Genomic DNA, 21,385 nt, shown 5'->3' with positions numbered 1-21,385 from the left:
TGTTGTTTTGTTCCGCTATTCAATAAACACCTTTCTAGGGCAAGATCTTAAATTACAGAAATATGAGGAGCCCGTCAAATAGGGGCCGTGGCCTGGGTCGTGGTGCTGCTGGTAGAGCTCCTGTTGTAAGGAGAGGATGTGGTCGATCTGTGCCAGCTACACGCACAAGTGAAACACCTTCCTCAAGTGTTAGTAGGCGACAGAACCTGCATCAGTATTTGGTAGGGCATCATATGCCTCTAGAAGTGATGAGGCCAGAACACAGAGAGGCGATAGTAGATTGGTTTGCTGCTGACAGTGCCTCCAGTTCCTTCACATTGTCTCCCACCCAGTCTACTGCAGAAAGGTCAGAGTTGGCACCTGCAGCCAATGTCCAACCGTCTTTCACCTCACCCCCTTGCAAATCAGGCAAGCAGTCTGAGCCCCAAGCCATACAGCAGTCAATTGTTCTTTTTGAGGACTCTGTCAGCAGGGTTTCCCAGGGCCATCCACCTAGCCCTGCCCCAGAAGTGGAAGAGATTGAGTGCAGCGATGCCCAACCACTTATTTCTCAAGATGAGTACATGCAAGGACCATCGCAGCACGTCTCCGATAATGACGAAACGCAGGTGCCAACTGCTGCGGCGTTCAGCATTGTGGAGACCGACAAGGGGGGCAGGGGTGAAGACTGGGTGGAAGATGATGTGGAGGACGATGAGGTCCTCGACCCCACATGAAATGAACGTCATGCAGGTGACCTGAGTAGTTTGGAGGAAGAGGCGGTGGTCGCACAGAGCCACCAGCACAGCAGAAGAGGGAGCAGGGTGCAGAAGCGGAGCGGCCGTGCCCTAGACACTACGCCTGCTACTGCCCAACGCAGCAAGGGAATGAGCACACCAAAGTCAGCTCAAAGGAGTTCTCTAGCGTGGAAGTTCTTTAGAAAATGTGCTGATGACAGGACATGAGTGGTTTGCACCCTGTGCAATCAGAGCCTGAAGCGAGGCATAAACCTTCTCAACCTGAGCACAACCTGCATGATCAGGCATCTAAGTGCAAAGCACGAGCTGCAGTGGAATAGACACCTTCAAAACCAAGAAACGTCTCTGGCTCATCCTGCTTCCTCTTCTGCTTTAGTCTCGGCCGCTCCAGCCACATCTGTAGTGATACCGGCACCTGCCACCCCGCATACAGAGGATCTGTCAGCAACACCACCACCTGGGTCACCAACCATCTCCACAATGTCCCATGGAAGCGTTCAGCTTTCCATCTCCCAAACACTTGAGAGGAACAGGAAGTACCCCCCTACCCACCCGCGATCCCTGGCCCTGAATGCCAGCATTTCAAAATTCTTGGCCTTTGAAATGCTGTCATTCCGTCTGGTGGAGACGCACAGTTTTAAAAACCTTATGTCGGTGGCTGTCCCACAGTACGTCGTGCCCAGCCGCCACTACTTTTCCAGGCAAGCCATCCCTTCCCTGCACAACCAAGTGGGGGAAAAAATCAGGTGTGCACTGCGCAACGCCATCTGTGGCAAGGTCCACCTAACTACTGATACGTGGACCAGTAAGCACGGTCAGGGGCGTTATATCTCCCTAACGGCACACTGGGTAAATGCAGTGGCGGATGGGCCTGAGGCGGATAGCAATTTGGCGCATGTCCTTCCACCACCGAGGATTGCAGGGCGCTTCAGTTTGCCTCCTGTTCCTAACTCCTCCTACTCCGCTTCCTCATCCTCTACCGCCTCCTCATCCGGACAGCGTAACACCTTCACCACCAACTTCAGCACGGCCAGGGGTAAACGACAGCAGGCAGTTTTACAACTTGCCTGTTTGGGGGACAAACCACACACCGCGCAGGAGTTGTGGAGGAGCATGGAACAGAAGACAAATGAGTGGTTGCCGCCAGCGAGCCTCAAGCCCGGCCTGATGGTGTGCGATAACGGGCAAAATCTCATAGCAGCTCTGGGCCTAGCCGGTTTGACGCACATCCCTTGCCTGGCGCATGTGCTGAATTTGGTGGTGCAGAGGTTCCTTAAAAACTACCCCGATATGTCAGAGCTGCTGCAGAAAGTGCGGGCCATCTGTGTGCACTTTCGGCATTCTCACCCTGCTGCTGCTCGCCTGTAAGCGCTGCAGCGTAACTTCGGCCTTCCCGCTCACCGCCTCATATGTGACGTGCCCACAAGGTGGAACTCCACCTTGCACATGCTGCAAAGACTGTGGGAGCAGCAGCAGGCCATAGTGGAGTTTCAGCTGCAGCACTTCACCACCAATAACTGGGCCTCCATGCGAGACCTGTGTGCCTTGTTGCGCTGTTTTGAGTACTCCACCAACATGGCCAGTGCCGATGACGCCGTTCTCAGCTTAACTATCCCACTTCTATGCCTCCTTGAAAAAACAATTCGGGCGATGATGGAAGAGGATGTGGCACAGGATGAGGAGGAGGAGGAGGAGGAGGAGGATGAAGAGGTAACATTTCCAAGGCTTTCAGGGCAGTCATTCGCAAGGGGCTCCGAAGGTGGGTTCCTGCACACACAAACGCCAGGGACACAATTGTCCAGCAGGGGCACAGTTCTGGAGGATGAGGAGGAGGAGGAGCTGGAGGAGGAGATGGAAGCATGTTCACAGCAGGGTGGCACCCAGGCCAGCTCATGGCCATCACTGGTGCGTGGCTGGGGGGATACAGAGGACACGGACGATACACCTCCCACAGAGGACAGCCTTTCGTTGCCTCTGGGCAGCCTGGCACACATGAGCGATTACATGCTGCAGTGTCTCCACAACGACCGCCGAGTTGCCCACATTCTAACTTGTGCTGATTACTGGGTGGCCACGCTGCTGGATCCCCGTTACAAGGACAACGTACCGTCCTTAATTCACTCACTGGAGCGCGATCGCAAGATGCGCGAGTACAAGCACACGCTGGTAGACGCGATGCTGCTGGCATTCCCACCTGACAGCGGGGCCACAGTGGAAGCACAAAGCAGAGGAGGAAAAGGAGGAGGAGGAAGAGGTCGCCAACGCAACCAGGGCACCGCAAGCACCTCAGAAGGCAGGGTTAGCATGGCCGAAATGTGGAAAGGCTTTGTCAGCACGCCACAACAAACAGCAGCACCAGCAGCTCATATGGAACGTCTTAGCAGGAGGCAGAATTTCACCAACATGGTTGAGCAGTATGTGTGCACACGCCTAGACGTACTGAATGAGGGGTCTGCCCCCTTCAACTTCTGGGTCTCCAAGTTGGGCACATGGCCTGAGCTTGCCCTTTACGCCTTGGAGGTGCTGGCGTGCCCTGCAGCCAGTGTATTATCTGAACAGGTATTTAGCACGGCTGGGGGCGTTATCACAGACAAGCGCAGCCGCCTGTCCAGAGACAATGTGGACAAGCTCACGTTCATTAAAATGAACCAGGCATGGATCCCACGGGACTTTTCCGTACCTTGTGCAGAATAGCGATGGATACCGATCTTACCCACCCATTGTTCCATTTTTGCTCTTTCTCACTCTTTTGGGGTGTACCCTCATTTAAAATTTGTGAAAAGAAGCAGTGTTGGCTACCTCGTCCTCCTCAGGGCCAGATTAACGTAGGGGCTATTAGAGCTGCAGCTCCAGGCCCCTACCTTTATATAGGCCCCGGGTTGGCCATATTCACTGTTACCGCTCTTCTGTCACTTGTAAACACAGAAGTCTGGCTTCTATGCTCGCTTCCCCAGGCAGCTCCCTCAGAACCTCCCCACACAGCACGAAGGCCGGACAAGGAGGGACAGTTGCCGATTAGTGTTGAGCGAACACGGACTGTATTATTCGTGTTCGTACCGAATAATTGGATTTTTTGTACCCGAACACGGACACGGACACTTTACTGTATGTTCGGGTAAAAATCCGTGTTCGGTCGTTTTATTTCCGGGTTTTGCATGCTTTGGCGCTCTTTTCATGGCGGGCTTTCAACAGCCAATCAACAATCGTTTAACTGGTGTGCCTTAAGCCATCCCAGCCATGCCTGCAAATGTCTCAGTAGCTGTGATTGGCCGTCTGAAGCATGTGACCAAGTCTTTATAAGTTCGAGGCAGCCGCAGCGGCGTCATTATGCTGCTTAGATTCAGGGACAGAGCACACATCAACGTGCTGGCTGCTGATTAGGGAAAGATAGGCAGGAAAAAACCATTTGTGTCCGGATAGAATTGAGGGACAGGTCGGAGTGTTTAGGCAGGGCGAGTTGTAGGCATTTTAGGGATAGAGTCTGCTGAATTATATAGGGTCAGTGTCTTCTACAAACTACAATCGATATTGCTGTGTGGGGGGTGGGGTGAATCTGCACTCAATCCTGATCTACGATCTCTTCTCAATCCTGTTAGGGACAGAGTCTGCTGAATTTTAGGGAAACTGTGTTCTACAAACTACAATCGATATTGCTGTGTGGGGGGTGGGGTGAATCTGCACTCAATCCTGATCTACGATCTCTTCTCAATCCTGTTAGGGACAGAGTCTGCTGAATTTTAGGGAAACTGTGTTCTACAAACTACAATCGATATTGCTGTGTGGGGGGTGGGGTGAATCTGCACTCAATCCTGATCTACGATCTCTTCTCAATCCTGTTAGGGACAGAGTCTGCTGAATTTTAGGGAAACTGTGTTCTACAAACTACAATCGATATTGCTGTGTGGTATGGGATTGGAGATAGGCAGGTGTCAGTGATCCACATCCATTTTTCTGTGTGTGAGCTGCAGTGAACACAATCTTTTTGGGCTGCAGTGAACACAATCTTTTTGGGCTGCAGTGAACACAATCTTTTTGGGCTGCAGTGAACACAATCTTTTTGGGCTGCAGTGAACACAATCTTTTTGGGCTGCAGTGAACACAATCTTTTTGGGGTGCAGTGAACAAAATCTTTTTGGGGTGCAGTGAACACAATCCTTTTTGGTGTGCAGTGAACACAATCTTTGTGGGGTGCAGTGAACAAAATCCTTTGTGGGGTGCAGTGAACACAATCTTTTTGGGGTGCAGTGAACAAAATCCTTTTTGGGGTGCAGTGAACAACATCCTTTTTGGGGTGCAGTGAACACAATCTTTTTGGGGTGCAGTGAACAAAATCCTTTGTGGGGTGCAGTGAACACAATCTTTTTGGGGTGCAGTGAACACAATCTTTTTGGGGTGGAGTGAACAACATCCTTTTTGGGGTGCAGTGAACAAAATCCTTTTTGGGGTGCAGTGAACAAAATCATTTTTGGGGTGCAGTGAACACAATCTTTTTGGGGTGCAGTGAACACAATCTTTGTGGGGTGCAGTGAACACAATCTTTTTGGGGTGGAGTGAACAACATCCTTTTTGGGGTGCAGTGAACAACATCCTTTTTGGGGTGCAGTGAACACAATCTTTTTGGGGTGCAGTGAACACAATCTTTGTGGGGTACAGTGAACAGAATCTTTGTGGGGTGCAGTGAACACAATCTTTGGGGGGTACAGTGAACACAATCTTTGTGAGGTGCAGTGAACACAATCTTTGTGGGGTGCAGTGAACACAATCATTGTGGGGTGCAGTGAACTCAATCTTTGTGGGGTACAGTGAACACAATCTCATACTGAAGGTTTGAGGGTGCTGCCTGTTCCATACTCCCCCTACTCCTCATCTAGCCTTTTAGGGGTACAAACAATAGTAATTGGGGCCTAGTGTGATATACATACACTTTTTTGGGATCATATTTTCTATTCCGCTATTTAATCAAAAACCTTTGGGGATCAGTTAAATTGGGGGATAGTCTGTGTTGGTACGTGTGAGAGAGATCCACCTTTCCAAGTTGTTGGGGTTCATCTCATACTTCTGAAGGTTTGAGGGTGCTGCCTGTTCCATACTCCCCCCTACTCCTAGCCTTTTAGGGGTACAAACAATAGTAATTGGGGCCTAGTGTGGTTGTGTACGTGTGATATACATACACTTTTTTGGGATCATATTTTCTATTCCGCTATTTAATCAAAAACCTCTGGGGATCAGTTAAATTGGGGGATAGTCTGTGTTGGTACGTGTGAGAGAGATCCACCTTTCCAAGTTGTTGGGGTTCATCTCATACTTCTGAAGGTTTGAGGGTGCTGCCTGTTCCATACTCCCCCTACTCCTAGCCTTTTAGGGGTACAAACAATAGTAATTGGGGCCTAGTGTGGTTGTGTACGTGTGATATACATACACTTTTTTGGGATCATATTTTCTATTCCGCTATTTAATCAAAAACCTCTGGGGATCAGTTAAATTGGGGGATAGTCTGTGTTGGTACGTGTGAGAGAGATCCACCTTTCCAAGTTGTTGGGGTTCATCTCATACTTCTGAAGGTTTGAGGGTGCTGCCTGTTCCATACTCCCCCTACTCCTAGCCTTTTAGGGGTACAAACAATAGTAATTGGGGCCTAGTGTGGTTGTGTACGTGTGATATACATACACTTTTTTGGGATCATATTTTCTATTCCGCTATTTAATCAAAAACCTCTGGGGATCAGTTAAATTGGGGGATAGTCTGTGTTGGTACGTGTGAGAGAGATCCACCTTTCCAAGTTGTTGGGGTTCATCTCATACTTCTGAAGGTTTGAGGGTGCTGCCTGTTCCATACTCCCCCTACTCCTAGCCTTTTAGGGGTACAAACAATAGTAATTGGGGCCTAGTGTGGTTGTGTACGTGTGATATACATACACTTTTTTGGGATCATATTTTCTATTCCGCTATTTAATCAAAAACCTCTGGGGATCAGTTAAATTGGGGGATAGTCTGTGTTGGTACGTGTGAGAGAGATCCACCTTTCCAAGTTGTTGGGGTTCATCTCATACTTCTGAAGGTTTGAGGGTGCTGCCTGTTCCATACTCCCCCTACTCCTAGCCTTTTAGGGGTACAAACAATAGTAATTGGGGCCTAGTGTGGTTGTGTACGTGTGATATACATACACTTTTTTGGGATCATATTTTCTATTCCGCTATTTAATCAAAAACCTCTGGGGATCAGTTAAATTGGGGGATAGTCTGTGTTGGTACGTGTGAGAGAGATCCACCTTTCCAAGTTGTTGGGGTTCATCTCATACTTCTGAAGGTTTGAGGGTGCTGCCTGTTCCATACTCCCCCCTACTCCTAGCCTTTTAGGGGTACAAACAATAGTAATTGGGGCCTAGTGTGGTTGTGTACGTGTGATATACATACACTTTTTTGGGATCATATTTTCTATTCCGCTATTTAATCAAAAACCTCTGGGGATCAGTTAAATTGGGGGATAGTCTGTGTTGGTACGTGTGAGAGAGATCCACCTTTCCAAGTTGTTGGGGTTCATCTCATACTTCTGAAGGTTTGAGGGTGCTGCCTGTTCCATACTCCCCCCTACTCCTAGCCTTTTAGGGGTACAAACAATAGTAATTGGGGCCTAGTGTGGTTGTGTACGTGTGATATACATACACTTTTTTGGGATCATATTTTCTATTCCGCTATTTAATCAAAAACCTCTGGGGATCAGTTAAATTGGGGGATAGTCTGTGTTGGTACGTGTGAGAGAGATCCACCTTTCCAAGTTGTTGGGGTTCATCTCATACTTCTGAAGGTTTGAGGGTGCTGCCTGTTCCATACTCCCCCCTACTCCTAGCCTTTTAGGGGTACAAACAATAGTAATTGGGGCCTAGTGTGGTTGTGTACGTGTGATATACATACACTTTTTTGGGATCATATTTTCTATTCCGCTATTTAATCAAAAACCTCTGGGGATCAGTTAAATTGGGGGATAGTCTGTGTTGGTACGTGTGAGAGAGATCCACCTTTCCAAGTTGTTGGGGTTCATCTCATACTTCTGAAGGTTTGAGGGTGCTGCCTGTTCCATACTCCCCCTACTCCTAGCCTTTTAGGGGTACAAACAATAGTAATTGGGGCCTAGTGTGGTTGTGTACGTGTGATATACATACACTTTTTTGGGATCATATTTTCTATTCCGCTATTTAATCAAAAACCTCTGGGGATCAGTTAAATTGGGGGATAGTCTGTGTTGGTACGTGTGAGAGAGATCCACCTTTCCAAGTTGTTGGGGTTCATCTCATACTTCTGAAGGTTTGAGGGTGCTGCCTGTTCCATACTCCCCCTACTCCTAGCCTTTTAGGGGTACAAACAATAGTAATTGGGGCCTAGTGTGGTTGTGTACGTGTGATATACATACACTTTTTTGGGATCATATTTTCTATTCCGCTATTTAATCAAAAACCTCTGGGGATCAGTTAAATTGGGGGATAGTCTGTGTTGGTACGTGTGAGAGAGATCCACCTTTCCAAGTTGTTGGGGTTCATCTCATACTTCTGAAGGTTTGAGGGTGCTGCCTGTTCCATACTCCCCCCTACTCCTAGCCTTTTAGGGGTACAAACAATAGTAATTGGGGCCTAGTGTGGTTGTGTACGTGTGATATACATACACTTTTTTGGGATCATATTTTCTATTCCGCTATTTAATCAAAAACCTCTGGGGATCAGTTAAATTGGGGGATAGTCTGTGTTGGTACGTGTGAGAGAGATCCACCTTTCCAAGTTGTTGGGGTTCATCTCATACTTCTGAAGGTTTGAGGGTGCTGCCTGTTCCATACTCCCCCTACTCCTAGCCTTTTAGGGGTACAAACAATAGTAATTGGGGCCTAGTGTGGTTGTGTACGTGTGATATACATACACTTTTTTGGGATCATATTTTCTATTCCGCTATTTAATCAAAAACCTTTGGGGATCAGTTAAATTGGGGGATAGTCTGTGTTGGTACGTGTGAGAGAGATCCACCTTTCCAAGTTGTTGGGGTTCATCTCATACTTCTGAAGGTTTGAGGGTGCTGCCTGTTCCATACTCCCCCTACTCCTAGCCTTTTAGGGGTACAAACAATAGTAATTGGGGCCTAGTGTGGTTGTGTACGTGTGATATACATACACTTTTTTGGGATCATATTTTCTATTCCGCTATTTAATCAAAAACCTCTGGGGATCAGTTAAATTGGGGGATAGTCTGTGTTGGTACGTGTGAGAGAGATCCACCTTTCCAAGTTGTTGGGGTTCATCTCATACTTCTGAAGGTTTGAGGGTGCTGCCTGTTCCATACTCCCCCCTACTCCTAGCCTTTTAGGGGTACAAACAATAGTAATTGGGGCCTAGTGTGGTTGTGTACGTGTGATATACATACACTTTTTTGGGATCATATTTTCTATTCCGCTATTTAATCAAAAACCTTTGGGGATCAGTTAAATTGGGGGATAGTCTGTGTTGGTACGTGTGAGAGAGATCCACCTTTCCAAGTTGTTGGGGTTCATCTCATACTTCTGAAGGTTTGAGGGTGCTGCCTGTTCCATACTCCCCCTACTCCTCATCTAGCCTTTTAGGGGTACAAACAATAGTAATTGGGGCCTAGTGTGGTTGTGTACGTGCGAGATACATACACTTTTTTTGATCATATTTCCTATTCCGCTATTCAATAAAAACCTTTGAGGATCAATTGAATTGCGGGATAGTCTGTGTCGGTACGTGTGAGAGAGATCCACCTTTCCAAGTTGTTGGGGTTCATCTCATACTTCTGAAGGTTTGAGGGTGCTGCCTGTTCCATACCCCCCCTACTCCTCATCTAGCCTTTTAGGGGTACAAACAATAGTAATTGGGGCCTAGTGTGGTTGTGTACGTGCGAGATACATACACTTTTTTTGATCATATTTCCTATTCCGCTATTCAATAAAAACCTTTGAGGATCAATTGAATTGCGGGATAGTCTGTGTCGGTACGTGTGAGAGAGATCCACCTTTCCAAGTTGTTGGGGTTCATCTCATACTTCTGAAGGTTTGAGGGTGCTGCCTGTTCCATACTCCCCCTACTCCTCATCTAGCCTTTTAGGGGTACAAACAATAGTAATTGGGGCCTAGTGTGGTTGTGTACGTGCGAGATACATACACTTTTTTTGATCATATTTCCTATTCCGCTATTCAATAAAAACCTTTGAGGATCAATTGAATTGCGGGATAGTCTGTGTCGGTACGTGTGAGAGAGATCCACCTTTCCAAGTTGTTGGGGTTCATCTCATACTTCTGAAGGTTTGAGGGTGCTGCCTGTTCCATACCCCCCCTACTCCTCATCTAGCCTTTTAGGGGTACAAACAATAGTAATTGGGGCCTAGTGTGGTTGTGTACGTGCGAGATACATACACTTTTTTTGATCATATTTCCTATTCCGCTATTCAATAAAAACCTTTGGGGATCAATTAAATTGCGGGATAGTCTGTGTCGGTACGTGTGAGATCCACCTTTCCAAGTTTTTGGGGTTCATCTCATACTTCTGAAGCTTTGAGGGTGCTGCCTGTTCCATACTCCTCCTCCTCCTCATCCATCCTTTTAGGTGTACAAACAATAGTAATTGGGGCCTAGTGTGCTTCTGTACGTGTGAGATACATACACATTTTTTGATCATATTTCCTATTCCGCTATTCAATAAAAACCTTTGGGGATCAATTAAATTGCGGAATAGTCTGTGTCGGTACGTGTGAGATCCACCTTTCCAAGTTTTTGGGGTTCATCTCATACTTCTGAAGCTTTGAGGGTGCTGCCTGTTCCATACTCCTCCTCCTCCTCATCCATCCTTTTAGGTGTACAAACAATAGTAATTGGGGCCTAGTGTGTTTCTGTACGTGCGAGATACATACACTTTTTTTGATCATATTTCCTATTCCGCTATTCAATAAAAACCTTTGGGGATCAATTAAATTGCGGGATAGTCTGTGTCGGTACGTGTGAGATCCACCTTTCCAAGTTTTTGGGGTTCATCTCATACTTCTGAAGCTTTGAGGGTGCTGCCTGTTCCATACTCCTCCTCCTCCTCATCCATCCTTTTAGGTGTACAAACAATAGTAATTGGGGCCTAGTGTGCTTCTGTACGTGTGAGATACATACACATTTTTTGATCATATTTCCTATTCCGCTATTCAATAAAAACCTTTGGGGATCAATTAAATTGCGGGATAGTCTGTGTCGGTACGTGTGAGATCCACCTTTCCAAGTTTTTGGGGTTCATCTCATACTTCTGAAGCTTTGAGGGTGCTGCCTGTTCCATACTCCTCCTCCTCCTCATCCATCCTTTTAGGTGTACAAACAATAGTAATTGGGGCCTAGTGTGCTTCTGTACGTGTGAGATACATACACATTTTTTGATCATATTTCCTATTCCGCTATTCAATAAAAACCTTTGGGGATCAATTAAATTGCGGGATAGTCTGTGTCGGTACGTGTGAGATCCACCTTTCCAAGTTTTTGGGGTTCATCTCATACTTCTGAAGCTTTGAGGGTGCTGCCTGTTCCATACTCCTCCTCCTCCTCATCCATCCTTTTAGGTGTACAAACAATAGTAATTGGGGCCTAGTGTGCTTCTGTACGTGTGAGATACATACACATTTTTTGATCATATTTCCTATTCCGCTATTCAATAAAAACCTTTGGGGATCAATTAAATTGCGGAATAGTCTGTGTCGGTACGTGTGAGATCCACCTTTCCAAGTTTTTGGGGTTCATCTCATACTTCTGAAGCTTTGAGGGTGCTGCCTGTTCCATACTCCTCCTCCTCCTCATCCATCCTTTTAGGTGTACAAACAATAGTAATTGGGGCCTAGTGTGTTTCTGTACGTGTGAGATACATACACTTTTTTTGATCATATTTCCTATTCTGCTATTCAATAAAAACCTTTGGGGATCAATTGAATTGCGGGATAGTCTGTGTCGGTACGTGTGAGAGAGATCCACCTTTCCAAGTTGTTGGGGTTCATCTCATACTTCTGAAGGTTTGAGGGTGCTGCCTGTTCCATACCCCCCCTACTCCTCATCTAGCCTTTTAGGGGTACAAACAATAGTAATTGGGGCCTAGTGTGGTTGTGTACGTGCGAGATACATACACTTTTTTTGATCATATTTCCTATTCCGCTATTCAATAAAAACCTTTGAGGATCAATTGAATTGCGGGATACTCTGTGTCGGTACGTGTGAGAGAGATCCACCTTTCCAAGTTGTTGGGGTTCATCTCATACTTCTGAAGGTTTGAGGGTGCTGCCTGTTCCATACTCCCCCTACTCCTCATCTAGCCTTTTAGGGGTACAAACAATAGTAATTGGGGCCTAGTGTGGTTGTGTACGTGTGATATACATACACTTTTTTTGGATCATATTTTCTATTCCGCTATTCAATAAAAACCTTTCTAGGGCAAGATCTTAAATTACAGAAATATGAGGAGACCGTCAAATAAGGGCCGTGGCCTGGGTCGTGGTGCTGCTGGTAGAGCTCCTGTTGCAAGGAGAGGACATGATCGATCTGTGCCAGCTACACGCACAAGTGAAACACCTTCCTCAAGTGTGAGTAGGCGACAGAACCTGCATCAGTATTTGGTAGGGCATCAAACGCCCCTAGAAGTGATGAGGCCAGAACAAGTTGAGGCGATAGTAGATTGGTTTGCTGCTGACAGTGCCTCCAGTTCCTTCACATTGTCTCCCACCCAGTCTACTGCAGAAAGGTCAGAGTTGGCACCTGCAGCCAATGTCCAACCGTCTTTCACCTCACCCCCTTGCAAATCAGGCCAGCAGTCTGAGCCCCAAGCCATACAGCAGTCTCTTATTCTTTTTGAGGACTCTGTCAGCAGGGTTTCCCAGGGCCATCCACCTAGCCCTGCCCCAGAAGTGGAAGAGATTGAGTGCAGCGATGCCCAACCACTTATTCCTCAAGATGAGTACATGCAAGGATCATCGCAGCACGTCTCCGATGATGACGAAACGCAGGTGCCAACTGCTGCGGCGTTCAGCATTGTGGAGACCGACAAGGAGGGCAGGGGTGAAGACTGGGTGGAAGATGATGTGGAGGACGATGAGGTCCTCGACCCCACATGGAATGAACGTCATGCAGGTGAACTGAGTAGTTTGGAGGAAGAGGCGGTGGTCGCACAGAGCCACCAGCACAGCAGAAGAGGGAGCAGGGTGCAGAAGCGGAGCGGCCGTGCCCTAGACACTACGCCCGCTACTGCCCAACGCAGCAAGGGAACGAGCGCACCAAAGTCAGCTCAAAGGAGTTCTCTAGCGTGGAAGTTCTTTAGAAAATGTGCTGATGACAGGACACGAGTGGTTTGCACCCTGTGCAATCAGAGCTTGAAGCGAGGCATGAACCTTCTCAACCTGAGCACAACCTGCATGATCAGGCATCTAAGTGCAAAGCACGAGCTGCAGTGGAGTACACACCTTCAAAACCAAGAAACGTCTCTGGCTCATCCTGCTTCCTCTTCTGCTGCAGTCTCGGCCGCTCCAGCCACATCTGTAGTGATACCGGCACCTGCCACCCCGCAAACAGACGATCTGTCAGCAACACCACCACCTGGGTCACCAACAACCATCTCCACAATGTCCCGTGGAAGCGTTCAGCTTTCCATCTCCCAAACACTTGAGAGGAAGAGGAAGTACCCCCCTACCCACCCGCGATCCCTGGCCCTGAATGCCAGCATTTCAAAATTATTGGCCTTTGAAATGCTGTCATTCCGTCTGGTGGAGACGCACAGTTTTAAAAACCTTATGTCGGTGGCTGTCCCACAGTACGTCGTGCCCAGCCGCCACTACTTTTCCAGGCAAGCCATCCCTTCCCTGCACAACCAAGTGGGGGAAAAAATCAGGTGTGCACTGCGCAACGCCATCTGTGCCAAGGTCCACCTAACTACGGATACGTGGACCAGTAAGCACGGTCAGGGGCGTTATATCTCCCTAACGGCACACTGGGTAAATGCAGTGGCGGATGGGCCTGAGGCGGATAGCAATTTGGCGCATGTCCTTCCACCACCGAGGATTGCAGGGCGCTTCAGTTTGCCTCCTGTTCCTAACTCCTCCTACTCCGCTTCCTCATCCTCTACCGCCTCCTCATCCGGACAGCGTAACACCTTCACCACCAACTTCAGCACGGCCAGGGGTAAACGACAGCAGGCAGTTTTACAACTTGCCTGTTTGGGGGACAAACCACACACCGCGCAGGAGTTGTGGAGGAGCATGGAACAGCAGACAAATGAGTGGTTGCTGCCAGCGAGCCTCAAGCCCGGCCTGGTGGTGTGCGATAACGGGCGAAATCTCATAGCAGCTCTGGGCCTAGCCGGTTTGACGCACATCCCTTGCCTGGCGCATGTGCTGAATTTGGTGGTGCAGAGGTTCCTTAAAAACTACCCCGATATGTCAGAGCTGCTGCAGAAAGTGCGGGCCGTTTGTGCGCACTTTCGGCGTTCTCACCCTGCTGCTGCTCGCCTGGCAGCGCTGCAGCGTAACTTCGGCCTTCCCGCTCACCGCCTCATATGTGACGTGCCCACAAGGTGGAACTCCACCTTGCACATGCTGGAAAGACTGTGCGAGCAGCAGCAGGCCATAGTGGAGTTTCAGCTGCAGCACGCACGCGTGAGTCGCTCTGCGGAACAGCACCACTTCACCACCAATAACTGGGCCTCCATGCGAGACCTGTGTGCCTTGTTGCGCTGTTTTGAGTACTCCACCAACATGGCCAGTGGCAATGACGCCGTTCTCAGCTTAACTATCCCACTTCTATGCCTCCTTGAAAAAACAATTCGGGCGATGATGGAAGAGGATGTGGCACAGGATGAGGAGGAGGAGGAGGATGAAGAGGTAACATTTCCAAGGCTTTCAGGGCAGTCATTCGCAAGGGGCTCCGAGGGTGGGTTCCTGCACACGCAAACGCCAGGGACGCAATTGTCCAGCAGGGGCACAGTTCTGGAGGATGAGGAGGATGAGGAGGAGGAGGAGCTGGAGGAGGAGATGGAACCATGTTCACAGCAGGGTGGCACCCAGGCCAGCTCATGGCCATCACTGGTGCGTGGCTGGGGGGATACAGAGGACACGGACCATACACCTCCCACAGAGGACAGCCTTTCGTTGCCTCTGGGCAGCCTGGCACACATGAGCGATTACATGCTGCAGTGTCTCCACAACGACCGCCGAGTTGCCCACATTCTAACTTGTGCTGATTACTGGGTGGCCACGCTGCTGGATCCCCGTTACAAGGACAACGTACCGTCCTTAATTCACTCACTGGAGCGCGATCGCAAGATGCGCGAGTACAAGCGCACGCTGGTAGACGCCATGCTGCTGGCATTCCCATCTGACAGCGGGGCCACAGTGGAAGCACAAGGCAGAGGAGGAGGAGGAGGAGGTCGCCAACGCAACCAGGGCACCGCCAGCACCTCAGAAGGCAGGGTTAGCATGGCCGAAATGTGGAAAAGCTTTGTCAGCACGCCACAACAAACAGCAGCACCAGCAGCTCAGATGGAACGTCTTAGCAGGAGGCAGCATTTTACCAACATGATGGAGCAGTATGTGTGCACACGCCTACATGTAGTGAATGACGGGTCTGCCCCCTTCAACTTCTGGGTCTCCAAATTGGGCACATGGCCTGAGCTTGCCCTTTACGCCTTGGAGGTGCTGGCGTGCCCTGCAGCCAGTGTATTATCTGAACGGGTATTTAGCACGGCTGGGGGCGTTATAACAGACAAGCGCAGCCGCCTGTCCAGAGACAATGTGGACAAGCTCACGTTCATTAAAATGAACCAGGCATGGATCCCACGGGACTTTTCCGTACCTTATGCAGAATAGCAATGGATACCGACCTTACCCACCCATTGTTCCATTTTTGCTCTTTCTCACTCTTTTGGGGTGTACCCTCATTTAAAATTTGTGAAAAGAAGCAGTGTTGGCTACCTCGTCCTCCTCCTCAGGGCCAGATTAATGTAGGGTCTATTGGAGCTGCAGCTCCAGGCCCCTACCTTTTATATAGGCCCCGGGTTGGCCATATTCACTGTTACCGCTCTTCTGTCACTTGTAAACACAGAAGTCTGGCTTCTATGCTCGCTTCCCCAGGCAGCACCCTCAGAACCTCCCCACACAGCGTGAAGGCCGGACAAGGAGGGACAGTTGGCGATGCATGGATGTGTTTATGGGCTTCAGAGACAGCATCCCATGTTGAATTAGGCATGCATGGCTGCACCCTTCCTCCTCTGGGTGCATGGCAAGGCACGGCCCTAAGGCCCTTCAAAATCCTCAGCACCAAGCCCATGATGCTGTTAATCCGGCCCTGGTCCTCCTCCACCGCCGCTTCCACCTACACCGCCCATAGGTGTGCGCAGCCTATTGCATTAAGGTGTGCACCCCAAAGTTGAAATACACATGCATGTGTTTGCCAGCAGGGAGAGTAATGTATCGGGGCCATGTACCTGTAGGCAAGGAGAAATAGAGCAGAGCAGGTCCCAGGGAGATCTTTCCCATCTCCTCACTGGCAATGCTATGTGCCCTAGGTGATTAGGGTGTGCCCAGGCACACCCAGCACACCCTGTGCGCACGCCTATGTCACCGCCACATCCACCACCACCTCAACCTCCCTCCTACTCCATATGGGCCTCGTCCTTCAGAGATGAAGAAGAACATTGTTTTATTTTTCTGTTTTTTTTTGTTGTTTTAAGTTATTTCCCTATCCACATTTGTTTGCAGAGCACTTGCCATGCTCTTAATTACGTTTTGCTGCCATTTGCAGCACTCTAGCCCTTTCCTTTGGTGTTTTAGAGCCATTTTAGTGCCTTAAAGTTCGGGTCCCCATTGACTTCAATGGGGTTCGGTGTCCGGGAAAAGTTCGGTAAAAGTCCGGGACACGGACCCGGACTTTTTTTTAAAGTTCGGCCGAACCCGTCGAACACGGACATCTAGGTGTCCGCTCAACCCTATTGCCGATGCATGGACGTGTTTATGGGCTTCAGAGACAGCATCCCATGTTGAATTAGGCATGCATGGCTGCACCCTTCCTCCTCTGGGTGCATGCCAAGGCACGGCCCTTAAGGCCCTTCAAAATCCTCAGCACCAAGCCTATGATGCTCTTAATCCGGCCCTGGTCCTCCTCCACCGCCGCTTCCACACTACACCGCCCATAGGTGTGCGCAGCCTATTGCATTAGGGTGTGCACCCCAAAGTTGAAATACACATGCATGTGTTTGCCTACATGTACATGGCCCCGATACATTACTCTCCCTGCTGGCAAAGAGAAATAGAGCAGAGCAGGTCCGAGGGAGATCTTTCCCATCTCCTCACTGGCAAACAGAGCGATAATGCTATGTACCCTAGGTGATTAGGGTGTGCCCAGGCACATCCGGCACACCCTGTGCGCACGTCTATGAGACCGCCACATCCACCACCACCTCAACCTCCCTCCTACTCCATATGGGCCTTGTCCTTCAGAGATGAAGAACATTGTTTTATTTTTCTGTTTTTTTTTTGTTGTTTTAAGTTATTTCCCTATCCACATTTGTTTGCAGAGCACTTGCCATGCTCTTAACAACGTTTTGCTGCCATTTGCAGCACTCTAGCCATTTCCATTGGTGTTTTAGAGCCATTTTAGTGCCTGAAAGTTCGGGTCCCCATTGACTTCAATGGGGTTCGGTGTCCGGGAAAAGTTTGGCAAAAGTCCGGGACACGGACCCGGACTTTTTTTTAAAGTTCGGCCGAACCTGCCGAACACGGACATCCAGGTGTCCGCTCAACTCTATTTATAAGCACTGCAATAGCTTAAGCTTTTGGTAAAGAAAAACTCCATACAAAATTATTATTTAGAGTATGAAAGACAATGATGAAAGTCTCTACTCTAAATTATATTTTTCCTGCCGTTTGTATCCATTGCCATGAACTTCCTGCAGCTGGCTGTCAGAATCACCACTTGTTTACCATTCACCTTCAAATTAGAATCATGGACACAAAGGCACAGGAGGAAGTTTAGTGTTAAACTTTCTCTCCTCCCTGAGTGTGTATGAAGAGGCGAAGCCCCTGCTGGAACAGCAGTCAGAGGAGGAAGCCGAGTCTAGGAGGGAGACTTACAGAAACCGCAGCTGACTTGCAGGAGTGAGCGAAGAGAATCCAGTTTCTTTGCCAACGGCGGGTATAAGAGAGAGCCAGTCAAGAGCGCCCCCAGCTTCTGAAGACGCCCAGTGGGAGGGGTGAAACACGTCAAGCAGGGAAAGAGATAGCGACGCCAACCCGGCAGCTGATAGGAATGCTGTGGCGGTGATCTCTTGTGGTATATATGCTCGAAATTTATAACTGCTGTAAGTGCATTTATGTTTTTATTTTTCAATATAACAAACAGTATTATGCTGAGATTATCTCTCTCTTCATTGGATTAAGCATCACTATTATGCTGAGAGCCTTGTTAACTGACAGAGAAGTAAGGAGCTAGACCCATCCATCCATTGATTAAGGATCATACCAAGCTGCTTTGAATTATATTGCTGGTGAGTGGGGCTAAGGAGGGGAGCACAGAGTGTCACCTGAACCCTATACAAGAAGGAATCACTAACACTGGCATCTTATTTGCATTGAAGGACCTTTATTTGTTTAATTACTCCTTTCCATTGCAATCCTTTATATATTATTTATTGCACTGGCACTTTATTCATTATTTAGCACATGTGATTGATTGGTGGAAGCAGCGCTAAGTTTTAACAACCTTTTGTCATCATATGAGGTTTTTCTAACCTTACATAGTAGCAGCAGCTTCAATCTCACCTTCATTTATTTTATATTTACCTTTTCATGCACTTTTATAATTAGTTTCATATATGTGTAAATTATTCACATATGGTTGTGAGTACACTATACATAGACAGGACACTGAACACAAAATCATAGTGTGGGTACAATAACCATTTATATGTCACAGCAATGTTTCAGAGGTACATTTTACAGACAGACTACACCCACCGTCTGAATAAAAGTATTTGCTATTAAAGTAGAACTATAGGAAAACTTTTTTTTTTTTTGGATAGCGTAAGAGAGGGTTATTACCCCTGTCTTTTTATTTTTACTATTTTTGTCTCATTGTGGAAATTTACCTTCATTTCCTGCCCCATAGCAAATAACAGGAGGTGAGAGGAAATCCCTGCATATTAAGGGAATCCCTTGGGCCCCCTAGGCCACGAGAACTAGTGCCCCCATTGGAAGATTTCCCTTCCATTACTTTTCTGGGGACAACCCAAAATCTGTGATTTTCTTTTATTTTCACTTTAAATATTAACGGTAAACAGAAGAAATAGAGAGGGTGAAGCCCCCTAAAGGGGGACACAGTCAGCAATAAAAAACCTAATTGGTGTTCTAATCCATCTACATTCTAATACATCTACAATCATAAACTCAAAAAAGTTTGCCTTTAGTTATACTTTAAGTAAAAAGCATAGCCGTTGAGTCAAATTGACATTTAAATAATAACCCCAATATTGTTATTTTTTTTACCCGTCTCCCAAGTTTTTGTTTTAAATATCATCAAAAAAAGCATTTACGTATGCAATACTCACCTTCATTTTAAAGCTGTTCCCTCAGTAATACTTTGGCCAGAAGATGCCCTTAGCCTTCTGGGTTGAATGATGTTCTAATCATTCAGTTCGGAAGACAAAGAAAAGATTGTCATCACTGCCCCCTGATCACAGCACACTGGACTTTAAATTATGAAAAGGTGACCAGTATGATGGGGTGTACTCTCCATGTTGGTCTTTTCCTTTTATTAAGGTGGGAGGAGACACATAAATCTTCAAATCTGGAGATAACAGATCAGAAATGATAGCAGGGAGATGGAGCTGTTGACTCCAGAATATACAAAATGCCAATAGGAGATTTAGTCCGGCAGACTCCACCTATGACTGAAATATCACCATTGGGTAGATATTTTAAACACAGCAAATTTGTTTTAAAGGGGGTGATTTATTTTTATTTTTTTTTTATCAAAGTGCTTTTTTATATGCATGTATCACTTTTCCTATTTAGGGTCTCCCTATAGTTTACCTCTTCTGCTACCAATACTTATCTACTCAGCACTCCTTAACCACTTAAGCCCCAGAAGATTTTACCCCCTTCCTGACCAGGGCCTATTTTGCGATTCGGCACTGCGTGACTTTAACGGACAATTGCGCGGTCACTCGATGCTGTACTTAAATGAAATTTATGTCCTTTTTTTCCCACAAACAGAGCTTTCTTTTGGTGGTGTTTGATCACCTGTGTGATTTTTCGATCATGCGCTATAAACAAAAAAAGAGCGACAATTTGCAAAAACAACAAAATGTTTAAATTTTTTTTATATGAAATTCCCCCCCAAAAAAAGTAAAAATCTAAACTTTTTAACATTTTAGGCCAATTTGTTTTGTGCTACATATGTTTGGTAAAAAAAATTGCAATAAGCGTATTTTGATTGGTTTGCGCAAAAGTTATTGCATTTACTAACTAAGGGAAAGATTTTTGTCATTTTTTATTGTTTTTTTTTTTTAACGAGTAATGGTGGCGATCTGCAATTTCTTTTGCGGGACTGCGACATTGCGGCGGACAGATAGGACCCTTGACTGACATTTTTGACACTTTTGGGGGTACCAGTGACATTACTACAGTAATCAGTGCTATACATATGTACTGTTACTGTAAAAATGACACTGGCAGGGAATGGGTTAAGTGTGCCCCTAGGGGCATGCTTCTAACTGTGATTGGATGTGGCTTTTCATGTAACAGCAGAGATCTACGGTCCTACATAGCAGGACCGTATGATCTCTGCTGTTACACAGGGGAGAAAGACAGGCGGCTTTGTTTACATTAGCCGCCTGCCTTTCTCCCGGTGTAACCGACGATCGCGAGTGAGCGGCGGACATCGGGTCCACCGCTCACATGCGCGGGGGGGTCCGTGAGGGAGCGGGAGCGCGCCTCCGGCGGCGCGCTCGCTCGCTCCCTAGAGCCTCACAGGCTAGTGATGTATCCCTACGTCACTTTGCCTGTGAGGGGCTGACTGCCGCCGTATATAGTCGTGCGGCAGTCGTCAAGTGGTTAACACGCTTTTCACCATCCACAATCGTGGGTAGAAAACCCTGTGTAAGCTCAGTGTTGATTTGTCTGTAAATTCTATAATTTTTGATTCACAGGGACCTTCCCTCCTCCCAATTGTAACAGTACTTGGACCCTGTAATTGGCCACACAGATTTCATGCATAGTTGGAAGAAGTGGAGAAGAATACATGCTTCCACATACCTGGTATTTGCATAAGCTCCAGCTGGTAAACAGGGCTTCAGGAGTGTGTGGGGAAGGTAAGTGTTAGCAGCAGAGGAGATGGGCTATAAAAAGGACCTGGTACTTGAACTAAGTTTTAGGAACTTACCAGAAAGTATGAAGAAAATTCCAGAAACAAATGCTAGTATGGTCCTCTGTGGTCGGATATGCCCGATGTTGCTGATGACAAAGGCCGTAAACACAAGAAAAAGGCTAACCATAGGAAATGGGGTTGCACTGCGGATAGTCTCTGCATACAAAAAAATAAAAAATAAAAATTCAGTAAAACCCCAAATGTCAACATAATACATAAGAGTAAATATATA

At 47.4% G+C, this 21,385-nt stretch overlaps 1 protein-coding gene across 2 annotated transcripts in view; it reads right to left on the bottom strand.

Annotated features, from left to right (window-relative positions):
• The window catches only part of CACNG7 (calcium voltage-gated channel auxiliary subunit gamma 7), a 228,721-nt gene that overhangs the window by 17,122 nt on the left and 190,214 nt on the right, over positions 1 to 21,385 (bottom strand). For both annotated transcript variants that reach the window (XM_082273697.1, XM_082273698.1), the window contains exon 4: positions 21,169 to 21,309. In XM_082273697.1, the coding sequence (XP_082129823.1) occupies positions 21,169 to 21,309 (141 nt within the window). The remainder of the gene's footprint in view (positions 1 to 21,168; positions 21,310 to 21,385) is intronic.

This window comes from Pelophylax lessonae (genome assembly GCF_965119305.1).
Source record: "Pelophylax lessonae genome assembly, chromosome: 12".
In the NCBI taxonomy this organism is placed as follows: Eukaryota; Metazoa; Chordata; class Amphibia; order Anura; family Ranidae; genus Pelophylax; species Pelophylax lessonae.
Note: the sequence above shows the minus strand (reverse complement) of the source record. Positions and strands in the feature narration are given on the sequence as shown.